This window comes from Dunckerocampus dactyliophorus, chromosome 11 (assembly GCF_027744805.1).
Source record: "Dunckerocampus dactyliophorus isolate RoL2022-P2 chromosome 11, RoL_Ddac_1.1, whole genome shotgun sequence".
Classification (NCBI taxonomy): Eukaryota; Metazoa; Chordata; class Actinopteri; order Syngnathiformes; family Syngnathidae; genus Dunckerocampus; species Dunckerocampus dactyliophorus.
The window spans coordinates 7,042,596-7,059,312 of record NC_072829.1 but is presented as its reverse complement, the minus strand read 5'-3'; the positions used below and the strand labels follow the sequence as shown (position 1 = coordinate 7,059,312).

At 40.9% G+C, this 16,717-nt stretch overlaps 1 protein-coding gene across 1 annotated transcript in view; it reads right to left on the bottom strand.

Annotated features, from left to right (window-relative positions):
• LOC129190394 (polycomb group RING finger protein 3) overlaps window positions 1-16,717 on the bottom strand; it is a 44,812-nt gene that overhangs the window by 5,448 nt on the left and 22,647 nt on the right. Inside the window, exons 3-9 of the mRNA XM_054793069.1 lie at window positions 14,181-14,298; window positions 12,561-12,657; window positions 11,238-11,293; window positions 11,038-11,145; window positions 5,536-5,624; window positions 2,250-2,387; window positions 77-157 (exon numbers count right to left, since the gene is read on the bottom strand). Coding sequence (XP_054649044.1) covers window positions 77-157; window positions 2,250-2,387; window positions 5,536-5,624; window positions 11,038-11,145; window positions 11,238-11,293; window positions 12,561-12,657; window positions 14,181-14,298 — 687 coding nt within the window. The remainder of the gene's footprint in view (window positions 1-76; window positions 158-2,249; window positions 2,388-5,535; window positions 5,625-11,037; window positions 11,146-11,237; window positions 11,294-12,560; window positions 12,658-14,180; window positions 14,299-16,717) is intronic.

Sequence of the window (16,717 nt, the reverse complement as noted above, 5' to 3'; positions counted from 1 at the left end):
ATAGCGCCACCTGCAGCTCTGGCATGCACCTCACAGCCTGTTAAAGTTAACATTGTAATCCTCAAGAGAATCATACCTTAAATCTCCATCTTGTCACTACCACAAATTTCAAAGTGTGGTCCTTGCCCAGGATTTCCTCGTTGCATAAAATGTCCAACTGTGAGAGGAGGAAAAAAAACAATCCATTAAAACTTTCTTCTACAACTTTTTCAAAGCGCCGTGTGTTGCACAAACTAAAAGCTAATGACAACGGTGCTGCCGTGCAGCAGTTACAACTCAAGCTGTGCCGCCACGGCGCCCCCTGTTGGCTCTAGAGGTGACGCCAAGGCGGTGTGTTTTGAGCAGAGGAAGCCACAAAAAAAGAAAAAGTCAAGAAGAAAAGCTTGTAAGACTTCTGAGGAGAGAAGACATGAGAGAAGTGGTCTTGATCTGAAGCTGAGCAGGAAGTCGCTCGGCTTTTGGGGCAAAGCTCGTTATCCTCACCAAAATAACACATGACGTCAAGTCTCATGAAAGTACTTTCTCCTCTTCCAAGACGCGTGGAAGTCTTCTTTAGAATCTTCCCCACGTCGTAGTGATGAAGACTAAAATAGGACATGGACACAGCTCGTAATCAATGGCTGCGTCTCAAAGTGCGCACTTGCATACTTTTGAGTACGTTCATGCTGAGAAATACGCTCAAAATGCAGTGCACTAAGTACCGGGCGTTGCCTTCAAAATGGCTAAATTGGTGAGTGTGCAGTGATGGACACTCGCCACCCTCAAAGGTCACCATCTTGGCTACGTAGCAGAAGCATTGTTGCTAACTCCTCAGTAAGAAAAGTAGCTATTGGCTGTCCGAGAAGTCGCTAGATGACGTCATGGGCTAATGTGCCTATTATTTGCATAAGATGCAACAATCGCTATACCTCGTGGGAGAGATAAGAAAGTGAGTAAAACAAAAATTAGGTTTAAAACTACAAATAACCTCCATTCTTGGTTTGTTCATTTAAAATTAGCCATCACTTCATCAAAATATTTAATCACCGTCAGGGCCTCCACTAGTCCAGGCAGGGCAATAATGACAGTACATCCGGAGTTGGCAGCATTGCGCCACCCGCGTGCGTTATTCATTTGCACTTTGGACGAAAAGGGGTGAAAACCCGCTGCTGTCTCCAAAGACGCTAGATTTCTCGCTAGTCGCTTTTGAGAAAGTAAGTTGCAGAGAGGGTTTGGAAAGTCACCAGATTTAGCGAGCAAGTCGCCGTGTTGCCAGCACTGAGCGGAAGAAGAGGGACTTATTTGTGGCGAACAACAATGGAACTTATACCCGTTTTATTCACAAAACACAGGTTAAAACTACGTGATTTTTAACTAGAGAAGGCCATTTCTGTAGAAATTGTGTGTGAATGCTGAAGCAGAACTGGGATAGGCTCCAGCTGCCAGCGGTCCAGCGGCACTAGAGGACAAATGGTATAGAAAATTGATGTTTGAATGAGTCGGAAATGTAAAAAAAAAAAAAGCTATTTCAACTGCAATTTTTGGGGGGCTGGAAAGTGTGGAATTCCGCAAACTTTTGGAATGTGGAAAATAGCCTACATGTTTTTAATGAGCTGAATGTTTTGGTGTTGGAGGGGTTTGACTTGGTGGAGAAAATGGAAGAAGTGGTCATTTTTGGAATGTGGAAAATGGTTAGAATGCCCTGGATGAGCTGAATGTTGTCATGGTTTGAATTGGTTGAAAAATGTGCAACTTGTAAAAATTTTCAGCGTGAATTTTGCTGCAGAAAACGCGGAAGTTTGAGTAAAGTGGGAATATTGGGGATAAAATCCTAAAGATCAAAGGGAAGGAAATTTGTGTTCTAAAAAAGGTGGAATTTCTGGGGAAAAAAGGGAATTTTGAGGGTGAGAGAAATTGTTAGTCCAAATTTCCTAAATGAGCTTAATTTTTTGTATTGGAATTGTTTAAATTGGTTGAGAAATGTGGAAGCAGGAAGAATTTGTGTTACAAAAAAACAAACGTCCATTCATTTTTAATGGAAATTTTGTTGCAGAAAATGTGGAATTACAAAAAATGCGGGGAATTTTTTTGGAATGTGTCGATAGCAAGCCATCAGATCGCGAATGAGCTGAACATTTGGACGTTGTAATGCTGCTCTTCAGCATTCACACAATTATTGTAAAATGAGAGGGTCAAAAAAGGTGTCCGGACTTTTACGGGGAGGGGGTGGACATGTTGGCAGTGATGCTCCGACGAGTTGCTGACTTTACCTCGTTAAAGGACGTCAGGTTGAGCTTTTTGGCGATGAACTTCTTGAGGTGGAGGACGGTGGCTTGTGCTGAGCAGCGGATCCATTTACGCTTTAGGCCTCGAAGTTTGCTGCTGTTGCACTCCAAGCAGATGCTGACCTGTGAACAAACACACAAACGGGGCCAATGCTTTAAGACTGGATGCTGTCATTAAAGCTAAAGCACCGCAACAAAACATTTGTTTTAGGCCGGGCACACTGATGAAACACCTATTTAGTGTACTTTTATTATGCAGTTTCTTCATATAGTGACCCTGGGGTGTTCATTTACTCAACTGCAGAAAGGACCTGGCCTCTATTACGTCTAAGGCATTTATTATTTTGACAATCATGAAAATACCACATGGAATTTTTAGAACTAAATAGAAGAATTTCTCTCTTTATCAAGGGTGTCCACGGTGTGACCTGGGGCCCTTTTGCGGCCTGCAGCTCATTTTTTACAGACTGGGTAAAAATGAATTAAAATGTAAAATCCCAAGGTATCAAACCAATACTAAGAGCTATTTGCTGAGATGGAAGCTATTCATCTTTTCAATATCTTGACCTACATTAGAGATGAAGTTTTTTATGATTATTCATGTGATTAATATTCAATATTATCACCATCATGGCTTCATCATCCACTGTCGGACGTAGCCCTCCTCATGTGTGCCATGTCTGTTCCGTGCCATTCGTATCCAGGCTGCCCCAGCATGTGATGTCTGGTCATCCCTCCATCTACAATTCGTCCTCTCTGAGTTCAGACACCTGAACTGCGGGCCAAAAATTGCCCCAAGCCACATTTCAGACACCCCCGCCTTAGTATGTCGTACAGTAGTGACTTTCAATGTAGGATCCCAAAATCACAAGTGCATGTTTAAAGGTCAGTAAATAATTTAGCACCATTCTCCAAAGCAGTCGAGACATAAAGACAAAAGTAATTCATCACTTTTCCAAGAGCTTTTCTAACCTCCACTCCCACAGGAGTTGATTAAAACATGACCTTATTCCTCACATGGAAATACGAGCCGGTGTGAAGGCGTCACCCTGTCTGCTTAACTGAGCCCCTTGTCGCTGTTCTGCCTAAACGGCACCGACACGGAATGGGGGTGATTCCCGGCAATATCCCGCCAACTAATTCCATCACTTCCGCACCTACCGTATATATGCAACACCTCCATACCGCCACCAGTGGTCAACCAATTCTAGCACTCCACAATTACCCCAAAACAAACCAGGGGAACTAAACCTAAAAGCAGCATAAGTGGATCCTACACGGACAATTAGATGACGCCATAGGTTCAAAATACTTGTCTGGCAGCGACAATTGCCAGACTAACGGTGAGGGGTGGACCCAAATGTTGGCGACAATGCTCCGAGTGGTTGCAATTCGCTATTAAAAAGGAGAAGCAGCAGCAGCGGGTAAATATTGCAGTCATCATTTCTGGATGGAAGTATTCCATATGAGACACATCACGTGTTACACTTCACACACAGGAGCAATCCCACCTCTGTTACAGCTCTGTTCTAATTTCCCAAGTGGGCGTGCCCCAGCCACCCATTCAACAGCGAGACAAAAGCAAAACGCCAAGAATATGTAAACTCACATTAGCGCAACCGCACTAAAATGTAAAAAATGTCTTGAACTCGTTTGTGCAGTCCTCTCATTTTTCTCATCCTCCCTTTCCCACCTCCTTCTCTGTGACATCTGACACCTCTGCATTCAGCTCCGACAGGCGACCCCGCATTACCAATTCCGAACGCGTTCTCCGCCACTGCCAAGCATCCAAAGGGCGCCATCTCCCTCATCAGGCGAGGAAGCAGAGGAGCGAACCATTAGGAAGACCCAACTTGATCTTTCTACCTCTTTACACAGACTTGCTCGTCTATTTTCCTCTTAAAACACTACTTGATTGCTTTTAAAACCTGTCATGTGCCCAATGTGATATCAGGTAAGTGTGGTGCTGGCGTGCAATGACCTTCTAAAAAGTGCAGTCTGGCAAAGGAAGGAAACGTGTGTAGGAAGTCTGAAGATTCCAACCCTGAATCCCCAGACTGTGAAGATGACAAGCTAACCACTAGGTCACCGTGCAGCCAACTCATTTATTCTAATGTCCAAAAGAACTACGACTGAGGCTGCCGAAACAGTTCATGGTTGTTGTTCAGATTTTCCATCAAGTGGCACAGTTGCAGTATGCACTTTATTGTGTTTCCATCGTAAAGGTTCCCAACTTAGCCACACAATCAGGAGATCTGGAAGATCTGAGTTCGTATCTCCGTTTGGGCCTCTCTGTGGCATTTGCATGTTCTGCGTGGGTTTTCTCCAAGTTCTACGGCTCCACATTTATTCCAAAAATAAGCATGTTGGCTTAATTGGGAGCTCTGAATTGTCCATTGGTATGAATGAGAGTGTGAATGGTTGTCTATACAGTCATGGAAAAAATGATTAGACCAGCCTCATTTCTTCAGGTTCTTGTTCATTTTAATGCCTGATACAACTAAAGGTACCTTTGTTTGGACAAATATAACAATGACAACAAAAATAGCTCATTAGAGTTACATTTTTTGGCAATACAATGCTATAGCTATTCATGTAAGGACTTAAGTGATTTTGGTTATCAAGAAAACCATGGAAGTTGCTAGATATCAGTTTTTAAATGAAACTCTTATGAGCTATATTTGTTATCATCATTATATTTGTCCAAACAAATGCACCTTTAGTTGTACCAGGAATTAAAATCTTTGTCACTTTTCTTTTCGTAATATTAGAACTTTCCCCCAACCTAATTTTCCAAAAATTACAACATTATTATGTTTGGTTTCTCACAATATTACAACTTTTTCTTTAATGTTTCAACCCTGTGCTACTAAAATTACATTTTTTCACTTTTCCGCAAAATATTACGTTATTCTCTTAAAATGACTTTTCTTGTCAGTGTACAACTTTTTTCTCTCAATAGCTTCCATTTTGCAGGGTTTGTGTTTTTTTAGTTCGCTTGGTGAACTTGAATTATATTTTTAAAACATACCACAGGCCAATAAAAATCAGCCGGAGACACAAATGGCCCCCCAGGCTGCGCTTTGGACACCCCTGACCCCTTAGATGTTAATTTACGTCAAGTTTAGGTATAAGTTGCAACTTACACTGAAGCTAAACGCTAAACACCTTAGCACTGCACTTTACCTGACTGGAATGTGATGATACTTCCAACACACTAGTGTGGGACCTCTGAAAAAACATAAGTTTAAATGAAGCTAAAAAGGCGTACCTGCTCGTCGCTACGGTGATAGTCGTTGTCCTCCTCTGGTTTCTCCTCTCCCGCTTCCTTGTTGGCCGTGTCCTCTGACTTTGCGTCCCCTGTTGACGCACAAATATTTGTCAGAAACAGTTGTCCGTATCGCTTAATGAGAGGAAGCACAGTGAGACTTCTCAGATCTCGCATTTGAAAAAACACTTTCTCTTGGAATCCTGGGCCATTTTTTGCTTTGAGAGATGCTGGATCACGACGTCTGCCCCTGCAGAGACGTCCGGTTGTAAAGCAATTAAATGTCTGAAGATGTCGGCGCATCCTTTATACGGACTGCTGTCTGGTACAAGCTACACTCTAATCACAACCTTTCTAGGAAAAAACATTTTTTAATGAGCTGTGACAAGAAAATACAACACACATTTGTCATTGAAAGAAAACTGCCCTTTTTTAAAATTTTGCCCATCATCCACAATCCTTATGTGAGACATGAACACGTGTCTTTCTTTTCTGTGTGCTCTAAAGATATAAAAACAGATGAAAAGACAGCTCATTACTGCACGCAATGGGACACGCCTACAAAGACAGCTATTAGAACACCTCCACAAACCTCCAACAAGGTTTGATGGTCTTATATACGTGCTGTAACCATGTAGTAACAGGTACATTCATGATAACATGTAATACTTAACATTATTATGCCGTATTTTGGTCCTTGAGGCTCCTTCCTGGGCGCATTGATTTCACATAGCAACATAGAAACGAACGCCTACACCTAGCATTCATTTCTCCAAACACTCCAAGCACTAAGCGCGGCGCTGGCGCACTGTGGGCAAGTGTGTGGTGAAGCGAGGCGCTGGGCGGCTAGTCGGTGTGGTGTGGCAAGGTGTCAATAAGCCAATAACGTAGTTCCATCGGCGTAACAATGTTAATAATAATAATAACAATCTCGCTATTGAATTTAATTTAACGTTGTTGGCAGTTTTTTTTTCAGAAGGCTTTACAGGCGGAATTTCCCCATTGCGTGCATTCTTAGCGGTGTCTTTTTAGCTGTTTTATATCTTTAGTATGCACAGAAAAGAGAGAGGCATACAGTATGTGTTCATGTCTCACACAAGGATGGTGGATGATGGGAAAAATTCCCCCCAAAAAGTGCAGTGCAGTTTTCCTTTAAAGTTAATGCGCCCTTACTAAGTAACCATGTATAAAAGCAGTGTTTGCTCGCATGACAACAGCATTCCAAGAGTGTAGGTTGCTTTTGTCTGTATTGTTTACACGCATATATAGTAATAAAAAAAAAAAGACGTTTATAGGTAATATCGCAGACGCTGACAAGTGAGACGTCTGTGTCTATTTTCGTGTACGGCCCAAGTATTAAATGTTTGGCTACGAGCTGCACCTCTCACGCACGTAATTGCTGTGTTGCGACAGATACGATGCACCAAGGTATTGCTTTCCTCTAAAAACAAAGAAATTCACTATATTCACTCTTCATTCACTGCAAATAATAGGTGTAGCTGTGTGTGTGTCTGTCTGTGTGTGTGTGTGTGTGTGTGTTTGGAGATGGAATTGCATTTACCAATCTAGAAGCCATTTTCCATTTGGGCAAACTGTCACTGATCCCTGAGAGGATTGCCCTACGCCGTGTGTGTTTGCTGTGCAGTCTCCACGGAGACCGTCTCCAGAGTCAAGCTGCTTGATTGCTTATCAAGAGGACCCGGCTCTTGTTGTTGCCATACCACCTTGACACCACCTCTGAGCCTGGGAGTTTAAGGTGGCGCCAACGAGCGGTCACAGGTCAGTTGCTTTAGTCTGCCTTCCCCAAGTCGTCTAACCGTTGATATGACTCCGCAGCACTGAAGACAAACGAGCGAGCGCGTTCGTGTAAACAAACACATCCAAGTCCAGCTGATGTGGCGTGTAAAACAAGGGTTTCAAAAGTGCGGTTCCAGGGGCCATTTTTTGGCCCGCAGCTCATTTTCTACTGGCCTTGGCAATTTGTAACATAAAATAAAATTAATATGTGTGATTGTTTGACACCTATATTATACTTTGACACTTATAACGCAAAGCTAAAATGTGGATAGCATACAGTAATCCCTCGTTTATCGCTGTTAATTGGTTCCAGATCGGACTGTGATAAGTGAATTTCTGCAAAACAGAATTCCTTATTTATAAATTGAATATTTTGGTAGTTACAGCATAAAAAACCTGTTTAGGACCTTCTGAGTATGTTTTTTCACATTATTGGAGCCCTTCAGGCATGAAATAACACTCGTATTACCCAGTAAAGGAGACAATAACAGAAAATAAGCCATTAAGACATAAATAAGACTCGTGATCGCGTGTGTTCATGTAAATGTGTTCCGGTGGCGTGGACAGGAAGTGACGTTCAGAGTTGAGTTTTCGCGTGGTGTGGGTTACGACCGCTGCAGTAGCCTGCGTTAGGGATTATTGAGCCTGTTGTGACATAATTCAAGCCTGCAATAAAAGCCTGTTGTTCATCTCACCGAACATTACAGTAACTAGTGACCAGTGACCAGATACTACATATCATTCCCAGCGCCTTTGAATGCGCCTTCTAAATGCCTTACATTTGTATTTTTGTTTTGTTTGTTTTGAAAATGAAAATACATAGAGTTTGCTTCAATATGCAGATTTTTGGACAAATAACAGGCCGCATTCAACCACGAAACAGCATGATTTACAAATTCATATATTTTTTAAATACCTTGATAAGAGTGAAGCCGCGAATTTTGAAGCACAAAGCGGCAAATTTTGAAACGCAAAGTGGCAAAGAATTACTGCATTTACTTGGTATCGCACCCGTACCAAAATTGGCTGTATTGCCCAACCCTGATTTGCTTCTGTTGCTTCGATGCGGTATGTCCAGGTTTTTAAATGATTTCCAACGGAATGGAAATGTCATTAGTCATTAGACATGCCGCTATACTTGTTTCCCTACTGTCCTCTCATTTCTCAGCGTCAACAGCACCACTCAGAGGCATCGGGAAGCGCAGCGATGTGAGCAAATACTTGAAGTGTCGATTTTTTTCTTTCTACCAGCTGCTTTTGTGGAAGCCCGGAGGAACCTTCTACTTCCGTTTCTTGCAGAGGGCGGGGGGGAGGTTGTTTTAATTAAGTGCAACGCTGTTCTGCTGGGTTGCCCGGGCCCGCTGTCGCCCGCAGTTAGCGCATTGTGTGATCCGTGCAAGTGTTAACTTTGCTTTGTCCTCAAATAGGAGCTAATGAGGAGCATCACTTCGCCCGCTAGAGCCAACAAGGCTGAACCCAAATGTGTGTGTGTGTGTGTGTGTGTGTGTGTGTGTGTGTGTGTGTGTGTGTGTGTGTGAAAGGTAAAAGAGGAACACAATAAGGATGCTAAGCGGAAACATGTAAACTAGGGGTGTACGGTTTATGTGGCATAGAAAATGTCAGCTCATTGACGTCAACATCTCAAGTACACACACGACAAATAAAACTGTGCTTGTACCCAGAAATATATCTGCTTGTCCAAAAAAAAAAAGCAAGTAAAAATAAATATCTATCTGGCAGCCAGTGGCTTTGTTGGTGTTTGAGCGTACTGTTAGCATGTGTGCAAAGCATCCTTTAAAACGTGAGCGATGCGAGGAAGCGAGAGAGGAGCCCTTCTTCTATTTGCGCCTTAATTATCGGAATCAGAGGCAGGGATTAAGTGAGCGATTACGCCCGCCAGCGTGACAGCCCTCACTCGGAGCTGCTTTCACAAGCTGCTGCCTGAGCACGAGGAGCTCCCCCCGATTGGCTAAAAGAAAAGTCTTCATGGCTAATCCCCATTCAAGTGTTGCTGTGCTGTTAGCGCGTTTTCGCTTTTGCGCCGTCTTCGCATCACTAACAGCAACATCGGCACATTTCTTTCAGTCCTTACCTTGACATTTCTTCTTTATATAGTATATTTACAGTATATATAGTGGCAACCCATTTAAGGCAACATTTTTTTATATTTATATTTTTACATTTTCTGAAAAAGCTAAACATTTTTTTAAAATTATATTTATTTATATTATTTAATTAATATATAATTTTATTATATTATTATTTTATTTGAATATGATTTAGTTATGATTAATATTAATAGCGTTTTAAATTTATTGATATGTATTTAAAGACAAACCTTTGTGTTTTGTTATTTGTATCAACATTTCAACATCTTACATTTTGCCTTTTTGCTCTATTTTTTCCATTTTTTATGTTTTAGGTTTAATTTGATTTCTACAATGTGCCGTGAGACAATAAAAAAAACAAGCCGCAAGTGGCCCCTGGACCAAGTACGCAGCACTGTCAAACAGGTCAAACACAAAAAAGATGAATTTTTCTGCAATTTTTATCTGATCCTCTCCAAACTTGGTGGGCACATAGTTGGGGGAAAGCCGTTTTGCGAAATAGATTTTAGTGCAGATTGCCTTTGACCTTAAAGGAATTTTGCCCATCATCCACAATCCTTATGTGAAACATCAACACATATTTCTTTCCCTTTTCTGTGCGTTCTAACGAGAGAAAACAAGTTAGCATGAGCCAGCCAACACTGCACGTCATGGAAGGTACCCATTTCGACGATAAAGCCCCAAAAAAACGGCAACAGTGTTGCATTTATATAACTGACCTGTATATTAACCAAGCTACAGCAATTTTGTTATTGGAGCAGCTAACACGAAAAACTATTTTTCTGGCGGACCAACACAACGGCTTGCTAGTCTCAGCATTTAGCTTATGCAATGTGGTATATACAAAGAATAATAGTAGTGTAAAGGTGACTATAGGGGTGTTATTTCAAGTCTACAGGGCTCTAATAATGTTGTTTATATACAGTATATACATATACACACACACACACACACAGGTATATAATAACTTTATTAGAGCCCTGTAGACATGAAATAACACCCCTATAGTCACCTTTACACTCCTATTCTTTGTTTACACCACATTGTGTAGGCTGCGGAGTCACTGCAGGGACATAACAGATGGCCGCTAGCGTAGCAAGCTACCGAGCTAACTAGTTAGCCTCTCCAATTTACTTATTCTAAACTTAAAAGTGTTTCAAACTTAGTGGGTAAGAAGGACATCAAAGAAACCAAAAACTTGGAGAATGGGAGAACTTTTTTTCATGTTGGACATGCTATGGCTGGTAATGTACTGTCATGTCTCATCAATGCACCATTACTGATGCCTAGTGACCAGAATACTACATGTAACTTGTCTTATATTATGTGTAATATTTTTAACAATAGGCCATAGTCAACCACAAAACAGCAATCATGTGTTCATCATTATTTGAAAAAACGTTACAGTATGGAGCAATATTCGAACTGCGATATAGCGAGGGATTACTGTATATTTATCTGGTGGTTTTCATTATTGTATTATTTTTTTATTATTATTATTTCCACGGCTCTTATGGAGTACCTCTGTGACTAAGGAATTAGCACCAGTAAAATTGGCTACTGTAGGTTAGCATGATGAGGTTGTTTAGGTGGCTCGTACCATTGTGCTGGTCTAGATGAGTCTTCATGTTGCAAAGCTCCCCTTTAATGTCGCCAGGAACCTCCATGCCCAGCTTCTGATAGAAGTCCCTCTGCTTCTTTATCTCCGCTGCAGCACGGGAAGCCATGATGGAGGACAACGCATGAGGGTGTTATGAGGGCTCATACATGTTGCATGCTACATGTCAAGATGAAACGTACCCTCTTGAAGTCCGGGTACCAACTTGTACACAATGTCTTGCATTGTTCTGTCATGGCTGGGAAGCGGAGGAGAAGGTTGTCAGCACACGAGCGTCACATCATGTGTCCAAATACTTTCTTGTGTGTTCTTTGAGGATCACAAAGCGGCTTCGCTTGAATAACAATGTCAAATGTGTTTTTAACACACCAGGAAGTGACACCGGGTGGGGGGGGGGGGGGGGTAGCAGACCATATGCTCGTCCTCGTTAAGGTAGCACGTGTGTGAAGATGGCAACCTCTTCAGGGTTTGTTGTATTATGGTGCAAATAAACACATTTGTGTTGTCGATGATGCACAAACAAGAGCAGGGCAACAGTGCCCCCTGATGGCCAGCCTTGGTAGTGTGTGTTTTAGCTTCTGCTGACAAGGTCTATGACTCTACTGGACAAAATTAGCAATATATTTCATCCTGTTATGATTAAAAAAACATCAAAGCAGCTACCTTAGTACTTTTTACTAAATATCTTATTTGTAATTGGTAGTTCGTTCATTCGATCTGGATAAATGTGCATATCAAAAGGACTTATTTTACAGTTTTGGTAGTTACTGTCCACTCGAACTGGGCCCAACTGGTGCAGTAATCCCCCCATGTCCAGGAACTGGAGCAATGGAGCTGTGGCTTGGCTCCCACCTTGGCGCCTCTTGCAGGACGGGAGTGAAACCTCTAAAATTAGCATTTTAAAGTAGCGAAATATGTCAATAGACCACTTGGCTATTTTTGCTAATAACAGTGGTTGACTTCTTTTTACGCTTGTGTAACAGCGACTTCCAGTGTTGCCTGTACACCAACACGCATACAGTTTACATTGAATGCTTCATGGTACAATTCACTGTTCCACATGTCCGAAAAGGAGCAGGAAGAAGCAGCGCTTATTTAATCCTACCACCTCTTAGTACCACATCAATTGCTAATACAGCTATATATACACAGGCACATATACATTTTTTTTAAATAAATTATTTTTCCTTTTCTTGGCTTTCTCCGCTGTGGATTTCTGGAGCCACATCCTGCTGTCTTTGGTGTTGTACTCTACAGCATTGTCCTCCAATAATGCCTTGATATCATCCTGCAGAACCCCAACATCCTTGCATAATGCTCTATTTTCTTCTATCGGGTTGTTAGCTTCCTTAAGCAAAGCAGCATTGTTGGACTCTGGAATGGCGTATTTCAGTTTTCATTGCTGTAGTTTCTATGGGAAAAATTGGTCGGCCGGGGTCCTAGAGTAGATGGTGTGGGTGTGTGTGTGTGTGTGTGTGTTGTGGACGTGGGTGTGACTTACTCACCCGATGTACTGTAGTGGATGGCTCTGATGAATAACAATCCTGCATGTGGGACATGTGTTGTTTTCCTCCAAATACTTCACAAGGCAGCTTCGACAGACTGCGCGCACACACACACACACACACACACACACACACACACACACACACACACACACACACACACACACACACACAGATTACAGATTAAACTAGAATGCATATTTAGTATGATTTCACATAAAATTGTTCATTCCTTTGTCAATTAATTTACTAAACGAGATCAAGTGGAAATTTGGCAACCACCATGCATCCCACTGGGCATCTTCCCATTGTTTATGATCCTGTTTAGCAGTAAAGATGTGCAAGAAGCTTTTAAACAACAGAATTTTTGGCCTTGGTTGTCATCAACGTGTTATTCTTGTTACTTCAAGTGCCTTTAAAAGACCTTTTCACTCCCACGACTCTCACTCGTCTTTATTTGTCGCACAGGGCAGCAAATCGTGCCATTTGTGGGTCTTAAAAAGCGACTTTTATTGCAACATCAAGGCGGCATGACGATTTATTGCACGCGTGTCTCCATCTCGTCCCCGTCAACCTGCTTTCATGCAGTCCAACAGCTGCAGTGGTAACGTGATGTGAATGTTTTCTTCAAAACGCTGCGATGGAGATGATTTTTCTAAAAGGCGAGGGAGGGGGGGACCTAAAGCGTCTAGACTGTAGACGCTGATGATTCCAGAATATATATGAAGTAGTAGGGCGCCCTCTAGTGGAAAGACGTGTCTAAGACAGCTTTACGAGCAGTTTTGGTTTATTCCAGGCCTGGGTGTCATTTCATTTGGAATATTCTGAACACAAAATTAAAAAAAAAACTATATACATCATGTATAAAACAAACCTGAGATTTAGGCTGTTTTATTTCTTAAATATATTGTTATGGTATTTTATCATTGAAAAAAAAAAAGAGTAGAGAATGTGGAGCGATGGTTAGATGGTTTATGCAGCGATGAAGGACAGAAAAGAAGGAAAAGTTTTCAAAAGCATAGAATACTAATAATCAAATGAGGAAAAAACTGATTTGTGCAATGTTCAAGGAAAACAAAAAGTGTTAAAAATAAGGAAAAGAATAAAATACAAATGTAACGAGTAAATAAAGTTTAAATAGAATTAATGATAAATATATTTAACAACATAGTATATTTAGCACATAATTCAAGTAAACGTTACTTTAGAGTCTTTTTTTTACCAGTTTATCCTCCAAAGACAAACATTTCCTAAGAAAAAACAACTTTGTGACTGATTTGGTTATAGGTTGAGGAAGACATTTTGGCAACATTTGCTAAAACTGAAATTTCTCAGTGGATAAAAGAAAATAATATTAATAATAGTAACAAAATAAGATTCACATATCAATAGCATAGTGAACTTGGCGGATGTTTGACACTGAAAGTCGACATATTAGTGTAGGTGTACCTAATGAAGTGGCCAGTGGGTGCATTTAGCAAAGCCTCATTGTCTTTAAGTACTCAAGCTACTGTTAAGTAAGGCCTTTGACCCTACAGAAAGAGCAAGAAAAGGTCTTCATGAGAAATGCAAGGTGGCGGAACAGCGTCGCCGTGAGTGTGAGCGTGTGCGAGGACGTACACGTGTGCAAACACTCGGTGACGGTGGTGGCGTCAATCAGGTAGCCCTCACACAGTCGACATGTGATGTGGGCGTTGATGTGACACAGCTTGATCTTCCTCGTCAGCATGTCGGGGTTCTGTGGAGAGGAGGAGGAAGATGATGATGTCACGGCAGCAACGTACAGATGTTGTGTATCAGGTAGTATGTGATTCTACTGCAGGGGTTCTCACATGCTCTCAACCTGGGACCCACACTTTCAAATGGTCATTAAGTCTCAACCCACTTTTATTTAAGTCATTTTAAATTTGTATTTCTAGTATTTTGTATACTTTTAGGTCATTATTCTTTTATTACTATCTTTTACACATTTATTTCAGTCGTTTTTATTTGTATTTGTTTTTTTTACACTTTTATTGAAGTTATTTTAGTTTTTATATTTATTCCTCCATTTATTTGTTATGTATATTTTTTACACTTTTATTTAACTCAAACCAAGCAAAGGTATTTGTTTCAAAAATCACTTGTCATCTGTTGAAACATTAATACACAAAATTACATCCAAAGTGCATTTTAGACAAATGCGTTGAAGCATTTTATCATGAAAATGAGGAAAAATATGACAACTGCATGCATGCATACAAATAATGCATAAATAAAAAATTAAAAAGACCACAAAATCAGCTTTTTGACTTATAACTGTGCAATGAACATATACGATGGAGGAAAATGACTCAAATATTGCTTAAATTTACTTCAAAATAAGTCAGACTTCAGCTGTATATTACATATTTTAATGTCATTTTTGACTTGCTGTCTGTCGACCCACCCAGAATGGATCTGCAACGCACTTCTGTTGAGTTGAGAACCACTGATTTATAGCACTACTTCATTACACAGACATGTCTGTCATCCTAAAACCCTGCAGCAATGCTGCCACCTTGTGGCTGGACACAAATAATGCAAGCTGAGGAGACTACCACTCCTGTAGGCCCTGGGGAAGTAGGTTGGGAGGAAAAAAGATGGCAGACATTTTATTAGGCGTTCTGAATGTTGTTGATCGTGTTCCGTCGAGTGGTTGCAATACACTGTTAAAAAGGAGAGTAGTAGTAGTAATGGATTTGGGACAGCACAACACTGTAAGTACTGGACTAAGTACTAAATAAGTAAGGAATAGTGTTATTGAACAAGTACTTTGCATCAATACAAAATGTCAATAAAGCCGAGTATTTGAAAAAGTAGACGTTATGACAATATCAATGTGTGCACAATTATTAGTGGGTGCAAATATTGTGCAACAATATGAAAAATCCACTTTTTACCTTCTCACTTGCTTATTTTCATCTGTTAAAAGGGCCCACAAGTTCTTAACAGGGTTCAGGTCAGGCAAGGAAAAGGTCCATGTTGTTGCAGTTTCACCTTTAAATACACCCTGTTGACTATTTGCAAGAAAACCTTTGATGGTTCTGTGATCGCTTGCCAATAACTTATCAATTTCCCTTTGCGCTGCAGCCCTCTGAAAGACTTGTTCCAGTGTCACATGCCTTTTTTGTCCCATTTTGCCTGAGGAAAAGAAGCTGCCTTAAAAATGGTACACATCTTGATAAGGTGAAATCACTTATCTCTACGCCCCTCGGACTTGCTGACTGACTTCGATATAAGCGGTTATCGACATAGCCGAAATTGAAACCGAAACTAATAATTTCTTGCACATTTACTATCGCACAGACATAAGGAGAATGGGCGATAAAGGATATGTGAACTTGTTGGCTGTTGTTGACATGGTTTTCCTCCATTTGTGCACATTTTTATTTGGATTTTTCTGTCTCTTTTCATATGATACTGTGATTGGGATGCAGTACTGTATTGTGTATGGTTCTGAGCTGTGATTCAGGGGTTGCGCTATAGGGGGCAGTGGCGTTTGCCTGCTAGTCAGAGAGAGAAGAGTCTCAGAGTGCGTCTTGCTGTAAGGAACACAATGTTTGTTTTGCCCAAGGACACTTTGTCATGATCACAGGAGGGCGGAGGATCGAACCAGCAACCCTGAGGTTGGGACACGACCACTCTACCACCTGAGCCGTGCTTTCGTGAGCAAATTGTTATACCAGTAACTAAAAAAAAAAATGGGGTAGGCTCCAGTGTAATACTCCATGCTTTTATTTTGAAGCTTATTTTGAACTGAACAGGAAGTCTCTGTGTGCACATTTTAATGCCGTGGCTTAGCGATAATGGCAGTTTTCATAAACATGAGTCCTTTGAGTCAATGTCGACTTGAGCGGGAACTTTTTAGTACCGCAGTACCTCGGTTTTATTAATTTGTTCCAAAAAGGTCAAACAAAAACCGAAATGTACAAAAACCAAGGACATTTTTCCCACAGGAAATAAAAGTAAATTCTATTACAGTTGTCCCTCACAATCGCAGTTTTTCACAAAATAATAAATAAATCTTCTCTGTTTCGTGGTTGAATACGGCCTAGTATTCGTAATAAAACATGCATATTTAAGAAAATTGTACTTGTTCTTGGCCTAAATTAAGCACTTTCAAGCATAACAATGGT